We start from the raw sequence: 12,035 nt of genomic DNA, 5'->3' as shown, positions 1-12,035 counted from the left end.
TATAATGAAATGATCGTTTATTTTGTTAAGCTTCAAACTATGGTTATATAAATCGAATCGTTCGAAAATATAGAATTTAAAGTCGTTTTGTCATAGCTTTCAATCATTTCATTGTTTACAGTTTCTTGGTGTACCTTTCGTTCCTGTTCGCCATTGCGGTACAGGTCGGTTATTGGAAACATCTGGTTTTCTCTCTGATTTTTTCGAAATGAGTTCTTCATATATACTGGAACACAATTTTTTTAGTTCCTGGTTTCCCTCTTTCATTTCAGAAACTTCTATTTTATGCTGTTCATTGTCACGTAAAATGTTTTTTGTAATTTCAGTTTGATTCTGTAATTCTTTGAAAACGTCGTTCAAGTTTTTACTTAAAGTGTCTATTTTCTCGTCTTTTTCTTTCAAGTTTTGTTCCACTTGATCTATTTGTTTCTTTAGTTTTCCACACTCATCTGTTAATGTCAGAACTTGTTCTTCCTTTACATTCAATAACTTTTTCTGATCTTCAGTTTGGTCTTCAAGTTGTTTACATTTATTCTGGCTTTCGATGGCTACTTTGTTTAATTCTCGCAGTCGACGTCCCTTATCTTCCAATTCCTTCCTTAGTTTCTTCTGAAGAGTTTTCAGATGGTCATTCTCTTTTTCATGTTCTTAAGCTCCTTTTCCGCTTTATCATACGTTTCAGCATCGTCTTCATTCTAAAATGTCGACAAAGATTAAACAATTAAAATGAGCTTACGTGTAATAACTTGTTGGAGGATTGTTGGCTTTCATTGTGTATAAGCAGGATAACCGAACCAGGCAGTGTTCAAATAGCCTTTCAGCTCAGATAGCTTTCGTTAGTTAGAATTAAAGAAAAACTAGTGTAGGTGTTGATTGTTGTTGTTATTACGTTTAGATTATTTCCGAACGCTTCGTGTGATAGCTGTCTATATCGTGTGATTACCATGATGATGATAATTTGGATAATGCACAGTTACGATGTACTTTAACTACCTCAGATATATTGCTCAGTTCAAATATTCTCTTACCTTTAGGGGCGGATCCAGTATTTTTCAAAGGGTGTGTAAATCCATTAAAATATTTTGACGATTATATGCTAAAAAAAAATGCATATTTTCCAATCAAAGGGAGGTGTACGCCCTCTGCCCCCTTTTATTGAGCCACTTACCTTGCAATTACGACACAGTTGATCGATCAACAACTTTGTAAAACTCCGTCGTTTCAAAATATGAAAAAGAAAGTGTTTCTCGTTCCTTAAATTTGAAAAATTCCATGATAAAACTTAATTATTTTTTTTTAAATTTCTGCCAAAAAATAACTGTATTTTAGAATATTTAAATAATCGAAATCTGATTTGGATTAATTTGTGTTAATGAAATTTGTTACTTTTTTTTTAAATATGTATTCCTCTTTAGTGACTATTTTTGGATCGAATTTAATGAGGTTTATGATATTCAAGTCTTTGCCAAAACTGGAAAAAATATATAAGTTGCAGATCAATAATACTTGGTGAAGATGCGACATGTCTTCAAAATCAATCGCCTAATACAGTTGAAAAATTGGGGGGAGGGGAGGGGATGGGGTAGTTAAATATTGAAATTGAAAGTTTTTTTTTCTGTTGAATTTGCACTTTGAATTTAGGCGCATCAGTCTTCGATTTATTTTCATGTGATAATATTCTCGAAGAACACAATTGTGAATAAAGGAGTAGGTTCACGAAGAAAATCATAATTTTGACTATTTTTTCTGACCCATACATGTATACATCTTTTTATAACAATTTTATTGTGGCCAATGTTTTTCAGAAGGAAATAAACCTTACAAATGCCTTTAAACAGGCAATTTGGTTTAAAAGTTGTAAAATATATGTATCATACTTTTGAAGTTGTCATTACTGTTAAAATGAACAACTGACAACAAGTGTGTATCATTTTATCTACATTTGCATATATTTAAGGTCGTATACATGTGTTTTTACATATGATATAACAAAGTTTGATTTGGAAGGCCATACTCCTTTATAAAAAGCAATCAAAGATCTGCAATTAAAACTCAGTTCTATAAAGAATGTATCAATTTAGGAGAAAGCCTGAATTTAAAAAAAGTTAATAATCTAAAATTTACCGACCTTGTACTACTTAAAAGCGTATTTCCCCCCTTTCTTTGCCCTACAAGATAACTGTCCAAGGAACCGTGGATTAAATATCGTCCGCCTTTTTCGAAAAAAAAAAAACGTCCAATAAGAACATTATCTTATGGTAACATTTTTAGAAAAAAACGTCAATTTTGAAATCGCTCTGAACAAGCTATTTGCTAATATTAGACCAGTAGTTCTGTTGTGATATCTGAAATTAGTCGTTTACACCTTTTTTTCAATTTTATTGTTTATTGTTTAAAACGAGATAACATTATGGTTTTATGCAAGAAATTGAAATAAAAATCTGCCTGTCTGGACAAGGAATGCAAAATTCACGTATAAGATATAACAAAGGTATCATATGGACTAAACGATGGTGTGTACAAATTCTGTACGAATACAAACACAATAACTGCTTCGCTGAGCGCAGCTGGATACGCCCGCAGAGGTCCAACCCTGAACAGTTGGGGCAAAAATGGACACAATATTCAAGCTTGATACAGGTCTGAATTTGGATTGTAATTAAATATTTGACATATTATAGGTTTCTGAATGAAAGAACCTTAGTGAGCGCGCTCACATACTCCACGTCACCACATTGTCATTGGAGAAATAAAATAAGTGGATGAAATTCTGTTGTGTGGTTTGAGAGGAGTTGCGATGACAAAAGGTTGCAGTAGTATTTTGGGCAAATAAGTTCAAAGGGGCGTAACTCCTGGAAAAAAATTGAATCGTAATTTCCTGTCGATATGCACATCTACGTAGTATGTCCTTATTATCTGAAAAGGTTTCATGAAATTCCGTTGTGTGGTTTGAAAGGAGTTGCGATGACAAAAGGTTGCAGTAGTATATTGGGCAAATAAGTTCAAAGGGGCGTAACTCCTGGAAAAAAATTGAATCGTAATTTCCTGTCGATATGCACATCTACGTAGTATGTCCTTATTATCTGAAAAGGTTTCATGAAATTCTGTTGTGTGGTTTGAGAGAAGTTGCGATGACAAACTGTTGCAGTAGTACATTAAAATAAATAAGTTCAAAGGGGCGTAACTCCTAGAAAAAGAATTGAATCGTAATTTCCTGTCGATATGCACAACTACATAGTATGTCCTTATTATCTAAAAAGGTTTCGTGAAATTCTGTTGTGTGGTTTGAGAGGAGTTGCGATGACAAGAAACAGGACTGACGGACTGACGGACGGACGGGTCAAAAACATTGTACCCTCCGCAACTCGTTGCGTGGGGTATAATAAATGTTGTATAATTGGTTATATGAATTGAATTTATATTCAATTAAAGATTTCTTGCTGTTGTGCAATACACTGTGCTGTTGCACAATGCTTAGTAAATCTGTTGTCAGACTATAAACAAATAAAATCTTATAACTCAGAAACCTAAATTCGAAAATTTATAAAAATCAAAAGGGAGCTTACAAAAATAGATATAAACAAATAACTAACGTTTCATAAAAAATGCTGAAAGCATTTTTGAGTTATTGTCTGAAAACTGGAAAATCCCCCCTTTTTTAATGAATAAAACCCCAAAACTCGGAAACGGTAAATCCGAAATTTATAAAAAAACAAAAGGGAGCTCACGTCAATAGATATAAACAATTCACCAAAGTTTCATGCAAATTGGTGAATTTGTTTTTGAGTTATTGTCTGAAAACTGGAAAATCACCCCTTTTTTAATGAAAAAAACCCAAAACTCGGAAACAGTAAATCCGAAATTTATAAAAAAACTAAAGGGAGCTCAGGTCAATAGATATAAACAATTCACCAAAGTTTCATGCATATTGGTTAAATCGTTTTTGAATTAATGTCCGACATGTTGACGACGGACGGACGGACGGACAGACGGACAGACGGTCAGCAGTATACCATAATACGTCCCGTAAACGGGCGTATAAAAACGAATACTTTATTAAACCAATTTTCGGCCCATAAAGGGCAAGTTACATATAATGATTACATATTATAGATATGTTAGGCCGTGTTCACACCAAACGTCGCGTACTGTATACCTGTTTACAATTAGTTTCATGTAATAAACACTGGTTTCATATTAAATTTGTTCTCATCTGTACATCGGTTTTAATTACATGTACATGAAAATTGTTCACACCAGTAAACAACATGTACATAACATAGAATTGAATGAAAACTTTCTCTGTAAATTTTCTTAGGCGCAGACCAAATTATATATTTTTTAAATTTTCAATTAGATATATTTTGTTAGGGGTGAAGGGGTTAGATAATTGGTTTAAATGTTTAAATTCAAATTATTTTTGAAGGAAAAATATATTTATAATGAAGTGATAAAAATCGTTTGATACCATTGAAAGTGAAGGGCTGGGGTTTCAACATGTAGTTTAGAAAATGTTTCTGTATGTTTTTTTTATTATTATGTAAATGGTCGGTACCTTAAAGGGGCATTAGCTACGAGATATGAAAAAAAATAAAATATGATTTTTTTGTTCAATCATTAATGAAAGGGAAAAAGTGAAATGATAATTCGATTTTAGCAGCCAATTTAGTTCAATTTTGTCAAAATAAACTAAGAAACATCGCTGATGAAATTATTCACTTGCAAGTGAATAATTCGACCTCATTGAATCCGTATTCATGTGACCTTCAATTCAACCCATTAGCTAGAGATGTGTTACTAGATATAAGAAGATGAGTTATGAGTGCCAATGAAACAACTCTCCATTCAAGTCACATTTTATAAAACTAAACCATTATAGGTCAAAGTACGGCCTTCAACACGGAGCCTTGGCTCACACTGAACAGCAAGCTATAAAGGGCCCCAAAAATTACTAGTGTAAAACCATTCATGTATGTATTAGTCGTGTTCAGCCATTAAAAAAGAAAGAATGTCAACATTGAAAGTGAAATAAGGATGAACCATTTTGTTGACTGATTCGATCCACAAAAAAATCCTTCTTATACAGGTAAAAACGATGATTATCTTATTTTTCTAACCTATTACATGAAATCAAACAGACCTAGAAAAGTCCAATTGCACGAGGTCGCTATCTATTGATATTTATGCTTATGTTTAAATTGGGTTAGTCGGCAGTCTTCGGAGGTCATCTCGATGGTTAGTTAGATGACGTCTAGACTAAAATACACACGAAATGCTGATATATATATTATCGAGTCCGTGCATTGTTAATTGTTTATTTCAGACTTATTGTAATTTGGATATACGTTTTTGTATGTAATAAATCAAATATGAGAATTTGAGTCAAATCGGTGAACATGAACTTGACAGCTAATGCTCCTTTAAGACAATCGTTCTATTGATTAAAACAGTCTAAAACAGCGTAATAATAGGCAAAAAAAAAAGGATTTTGAAAATGACTGATTGTGGGTTGGGTAACGTCTAGTGGCAAATATTTCATGCATGTTCAGGACGAGAACAAATTCAAAATAAATACAATAGGTAGGTCATGTAATAGAGGCCGTCCGAGACGAAAATCGGGGCAATTTGGACTGCCATTGGAAAATGACAGTATATTGGATAGGGACAGAAATTTGCCTTGCAACAGGCCACCTACGGACCCCTCCAAGAATTGTTGCAAAGGTTCTTAACGTGCAGGAAGCATGGCACTCTATCTACACGAGGCATCGGATTCAATGTCCCTATTTTGACCAGACGTGGATGAGTACTTGTACATCCCGAACAGTTAAACGGACGCCCTATTTTGGCAAGGGTTTTACGCCCGATCGGAAGAAGATCTAAGCGATTTCTATCCCAAAGACACCCACGTGGTGATTTTGGGTATGAATAGTCGACTGAAACAAACTGTAAAATTAATCTTGTCCAAGACATGATGAAAATGAATATTTGGTCATACAAAATGCAGTACTTTGCAAGAATTAGTTATGTACAAAAACTGAAAATAATTTTCGCGCTAATTACATGAGTCGTACTATCAACCGCTGTAAAATGAATAGTCTATCAGCAAACACTGAAAATCAAATAGTCCACTTAGGCTATTAAATTTAATCATGTTCTTAAATGAGCAATTTTTGAGTTTTTGTCATATAAATAGGTAAATAACTTAATTCATAATATTATTATAATAATTTTTATTAAATATATGTAACTTAAATATTCATAATAAAATCCACTTTCTTAATGTCTAGTTTTACGTACACTAACCCACACAAGGTCTATATTGACTATCAACTGCATGTAGTTAAAACCTGTTTTAAACTATATGTAAACATTGATCTTTATCAATGGGAACGTAATAGTGTTTAGTTAAGATTAAACAATTAAAAAGGGGCTTACGTGTAATAACTTGTTGGAAGATTGTTGGCTTTCATTGTGTTCAAACAGCCTTTCATTTCAGAAAATTTTCGTTAGTTAGAATTAAGGAAAAACTAGTGTAGGTGTTGATTTTTGTTGTTATTACGTTTAGATTATTTATGAACGCTTCGTGTGATTAACATGATGGTGATATCAACAAAGCTGTCTAGATCGTGTGATTAACATGATGATGATATCCACAAAGCTGTCTATAAGGATATTTCATAGTTCGAGTAGCGGTCAATTATACGAGAACTCAAAAACACAAAGATGCAATAAAGCTTAAGGATCTAACACATGCCATGGGCAAAATCCTTTTGTTCTTACTGTGTAATAATTTGGATAATGCACAGTTACGATGTACATTAACTACCTCAGATATATTGCTCAGTTCAAATGTACTCTTACCTTTAGGGGCGGATCCAGTATTTTTTCAAAGGGGGCGTAATTCTATTAAAAAAAAATTGACGATTATATGCTCCTAAAAAAATGCATATTTTCCAATCAAGGTTGTGTCAAAACTAGTTAAGGCTAAATATATTTGTTGGGTAGGAAAACTTAGTGTTTCGAATGCTTTTAATACCAAGTTAACAGTAAATATAGCGAAATTGTAAAACGCTGTCTTGGATAAGAGATCATAAACATTAAACAGGTGAGGTCATTAATACCATTACATGTCGATCGTATTACAAATGAAATAAACGTATTAATTGGTCCCAATTTCGACGTCAATTTAAGGACTTTTGCACTAAGGAGAAAGAAAAGAAAAGAAACAGTTTTAATCACCATAGTATTTTTGGATTGGTATTCTTCTATTTAATCCATAAGCAATTGTTTAACAATAAATCGGTGCTATCGTGTTCTTGTCAATATTTTTGCCAACGAAAGGTACATTTTAATAAACAAAACGCGCAACTAATTTACATATACAAATCGACGGTACAGTAAACAAACTACAACTACATTTAATGAAATGGGCATACGTGATATATTCTGGAGGAAAATACGCTTGCAATACGTTTCCTAGTTGGTTTTTTTTATTTGTATACATTAGTAAAGCATTTTAATGACAGTTTTGTGCTCATTATTTTGTTTTTAAAACGGTAATTACAGCTACATGATGACTTAAATGACTTAAGGGCACACGATATAGTTTTGATCTCACGGTGAATTTTTGAAGAAAGTTTGCTGCAAGCTATTTTTCACCTAGTCAATTCAAATATGTAATAAAATAAACTATACCTTTATGTGCTACTTTTAGTGATAAATGGGGTCGAAATTTTAGACATTTACTGGAAATTTCGATTTCTTGGACTTTTCTATCCTTTGGAAAGACATACTTAACTTTTTGTTTCAAAAGATAAAAGCAAGCGGATTTTTTTGAAAGCATCTGGAATATCTTCTCTATATAAGTGTGCTTTGAATTTGTGTAACAATTCTTTGGAAATTATTCATTTTTATCACATTTTCATGATTTAAGTCAAAGAACGGTATTTTTGCTGTATATTTATCTAATTTAAAATACTTAATTTCATCGGTGATTTGTTCATAAAAGTTGGGACAAATAATCTTCATACATTATACAGCCAAATTTCATTTTAAAAAAAGGGTCCATGAACTCGTTTTCAAGTTAAATCAGTCTGAATGATAAAAATCAGTCAATAATACTTCTTTTCCCGATATGTCACAGTTTGACGTCGTGAAAAATAACATTTTACGTTAGCAACATCATTACCTCCCCTGTAACTATCGTATGCCCTTAACATACATACAAGGTGTTCGATACATTTTTGTTTATAAAATATGTACATACATAAGCCTAAGACTAGTATAATAGTCCCAGCATAAGCTACATATTTTAGAACACACTTCCGGAGTGAATTGTTTGGCGGTTACACACCGTGCAACTTGCAGAATCTTCAAATTTTCAAGGCAAGTTATATTCTTTTAAAAAAATGCAGTTTTAGTTTCAAATTACCTATTCCATGAATAATAGGACCAGAAAATATCAGAAAAATTAGAAAATTGGCAAATTTACGCAAATTCGTGACTATTTGACTTGCACATGCTTATGAATTAAATATATTTGCGCAGTTAGAGTATTTTTTGCTTATCTATTCATTGCAAAAAATGTTTTTGGCGAAGCTTGTGCTCTATGTTTATTTTGCAAAAATGTATCTGTACTTTGTTTATTTTTTTTCAAAAAATCTGAATAATCTTCCTTATAATGTCACTTTTATGATGTAGACAAACTATGTCTTAAAAGCTTGGCAAATAAACACATTTTCTGAGAGATATCTTTTTTTAATGTTTAATGAGTATCATACATTTTCAATGTGAAAACTTTGCAAAAACAGGTCTAAAATGAGTTTGTCAGTAAAAAAAAGTTCTCGTTTAATACAGTTACAAGTGAGGATATGACGTTGCTAACGTTAATTTTTTTTCGAGATGGCAAAATGTAACATATCGGAAAAAGATGTATTTTCCCACTATTTTAATCATTTGATTTATCTTAAAAACGAGTTCATGGATCCCTGCTTTTTGAAATGACATTTGGCTTAATTATGTAGGGAGATTATTTGTGCCAACATTTAAGTAGAAATCAACGATGGTTTGTTTTTTAAATGACAAAATAAACAGCAAAACATGCCGTTTTTTCTAAAAATCATGAAAATTTAATAAATATGAATCATTTCCAATGAATTGTGAAATTTAATGTATACTTATATAAAAAATATTCCAAATGGGTTTACAATGAAAAAAAAACGCTTGTGTTGGTCTTTTGAAATACAAAAGTTTGGTATATCATGGAAGTATTATATTGACAGGAACTCCAACGAAAAATTAGCACATTCCCATCCCACTGATTTCTTTAAGAAAATAAAAGGTTCCGACTCAGTTTGTCAAGTACGTGATAACTCCTTTGTGGGGTATCTGTGATGCCGCCTTCGCCTGTTCTTTTAACTGAAGCTGGTCTTATCACGTGATTTGGTATCGATTGTCTTATCTACCTACCTATGTAAATAAACACGGAAACTCCCGTGGTTATTTGTGAATCGCCACATGAATAACAACACGTGTTTCCGTTCAATAAATGAAGAACAAAGCTGAAAAGATCGAAAAAATCGGTCCATATTTAACAGAATGACATAAGAAAATTAACTGCATTCGGAAAGAGGGCAAGCTTATTTTTAGTTTTGTTGAGTATGTTTTAATCGTTGGAACTTGGAAATCGGGAAATATCCGATTAGGAAAATTACATGATTCTGAAGTAGAGTGTTTGCAAAAAATAATGTGATGCGCGTGTAGTCTGCCGGATGGTGCCGGATAACTCAAATTTTAAGTTAAAGATTGTAAACTTTTATCGAGTGTAACACAAATATTTATGGTTTTCTCTATCGTAAAATATCGTAAAATGTTATTAACTTATTTATCAAATATGTTTTAAAGACTAAAAGAGGTTAATAATTACACGCATGTGATGACCTCTACATAGCAATATCAGGTTACGAGACATGCAGATGAATTGTTACACCTTTTATAATAATTCCAAAGTTGTAAACAACCTTAAACATTCAACCTAGTCCCAGATTACTCTGACGTCTGACAGATTTATTTTTAGTAAAATTTAGAAGTAAATTATGGATGGCTTTAAATATTTCTAGATGCATTTAAAGAATGATCACCATGATGGGCCCTAAGCAGTTTATTTTTTTTTTATCATGGAAACCAAATTAGAATTTATTTATGTGTTTAAAAGCTTAACAGTTCTGAAACAACATTGGATTTTCAGTAAACAATAAATCAAAATATTTGATATTTTTTCGGATCAAAGCTCTTTAACCCCGTTTACTTTACATGAGAATTTTATGATTTTCAAGCCTAACATGTATATAACAGTTACGCGTGTTTAGCCAACGGCCCTCTCATGAATAAAAATCTTACTACTTTAAAATTGATTGTAACTTAAACTGAAATGTTTATGGCTTGTGAGTTTTTTTACTCTTCAGTTTTTTTTTTGTTTGTTTTTTTAATCGGTGAAAACAGTCGCGGGGATTTCGTTTCTTTTCTTTTTATTTGTTTTTAAGCAACAAAAGCCGTAAAAACTGACATTATATTTGTCATTCACATGGTCGGTAAATGTCATTTCCTTGACAATTAAGTACACATCCGGTTATTTCGGTATGTTCCGTAATTACGATCATTCACGATGTTCCAAAAATTTGATCGGCACCCAGACATCCTTAAGACATTTCGAGTTAATTAACAGATACTTAACGATTTTGCGGCATCGCACTATAAACGTTTGAAGTCCGCTTGTTGGAGTTCCTGTCAATATAATACTTCCATGGGTATATCTACCCAAAGGATACAAATGTCTAATTCATATTAAAAAAACCCAGAAATTATCAGTATTTATCCAAAATATTTACCACATTTATCTCTAAAAGTAGCATATGAAGGTATGTTTCCTTTATTACATATTTGAAAAATCAAGTAAAAAAATCTTGAATAATTTTTTTTTGTATCGTATATCCTCAACAATTCGTTATTAACAAGTTCCAGTACTATTTTGTTATTCAACCCCAATTTTTAGACGAATATGATTTTTTTGTCAATTAGAACCCTTGTTTTAATTTGTGGAAACAAATTTTGTTAGACGTTAGAATTTAGCTGAAGAACACTTGAACAAAGAAGGCAAATAAATATTATATAGTAAATATACTTACATTTCGATCTTTTATGTATGTTCGAGATCTGTCAATCGTTTCCTTTTCTGAAATGAGAAACTGTAATACTCAAATTCAAATTCATACGCTACAGTAACACAAGATTGATATGATTTATAGTTATTGCTAAGTCATACCTTCAGATAGTTTAACGGATTTTATTGTGTCAGCCACATGCTCGTTTTTCGTCTCCACTAATGCTGACAAAAAAGCATCTCCCTTTTTTTTTCTTGTAACGACATCCAGTATACTTTGGATCTGATCTCTTTCTAAAGGTTTAGATACAATAGAATCGCGCTCTTTCAATGGTATAACGCCAAATTCAATCAACTTGTCAACAACAGAATCAACGTGAGTTAGGTTATCCTTGATAAAAGGAAGACTCTTTTCGATCCTTTTGTTCGTTTCAGCCATATTTTAATTTGCTTCAGATATCATATAATGTTGTTTTTTTCTTCATTTAAAAAAATCCCTATTGTTAGATTTTTAATTTATTTAACACACAAACTTTGTTTCGGTACTACAAAACAGAAGTATAGTGCTCCTTGTGAATTCCAAAAAATACTAGTTTACTTTTTAAATAGTATATTACATATGTTTTAATTTTAACAGCCAGAGATATGCATTTTGTATTGACTAAAACTTTTCAAATTACATCATTATCAATAAGACTGACATGTCTTACGAGACGTCCATGCATTAAACCAATTAAATATGAAATTTTCTGTTTGTGTTTCGACATCAATATAATTAAATGGATTATGAATTGATAAATTTGCTTTTGAGTTGGTATATTATATATATTTAATTCTAATAATTCGAAATATTCGTATTGAAATGCCAAATCTTTTT

General features: G+C 31.8%; 1 protein-coding gene across 1 annotated transcript; it reads right to left on the bottom strand.

Moving 5' to 3' along the window:
* Nucleotides 1-12,035, bottom strand: LOC127729278 (uncharacterized). The gene is made up of 3 exons (XM_052237011.1): nucleotides 11,321-12,035; nucleotides 11,184-11,230; nucleotides 1-695 (listed from the first exon to the last, which is right to left on the bottom strand). Exons 1-3 carry the CDS (start codon nucleotides 11,595-11,597, stop codon nucleotides 621-623), a joined length of 399 nt encoding a protein of 132 aa, XP_052092971.1. The 5' UTR covers nucleotides 11,598-12,035; the 3' UTR covers nucleotides 1-620.

Source organism: Mytilus californianus, unplaced genomic scaffold, assembly GCF_021869535.1.
Source record: "Mytilus californianus isolate M0D057914Y unplaced genomic scaffold, xbMytCali1.0.p SCAF_2, whole genome shotgun sequence".
NCBI classification, from domain to species: Eukaryota; Metazoa; Mollusca; class Bivalvia; order Mytilida; family Mytilidae; genus Mytilus; species Mytilus californianus.
Note: the sequence above shows the minus strand (reverse complement) of the source record. Positions and strands in the feature narration are given on the sequence as shown.

Coding starts and splice junctions, on each gene's coding strand:
- LOC127729278 (XM_052237011.1), bottom strand. CDS start 11,597: ATGGCTGAAACGAACAAAAGGATCGAAAAGAGTCTTCCTTTTATCAAG. Junction 11,231..11,320: donor ATCCGTTAAACTATCTGAAG/GTATGACTTAGC, acceptor TTCTCATTTCAG/AAAAGGAAACGATTGACAGA. Junction 696..11,183: donor CATACATAAAAGATCGAAAT/GTAAGTATATTT, acceptor TCGACATTTTAG/AATGAAGACGATGCTGAAAC.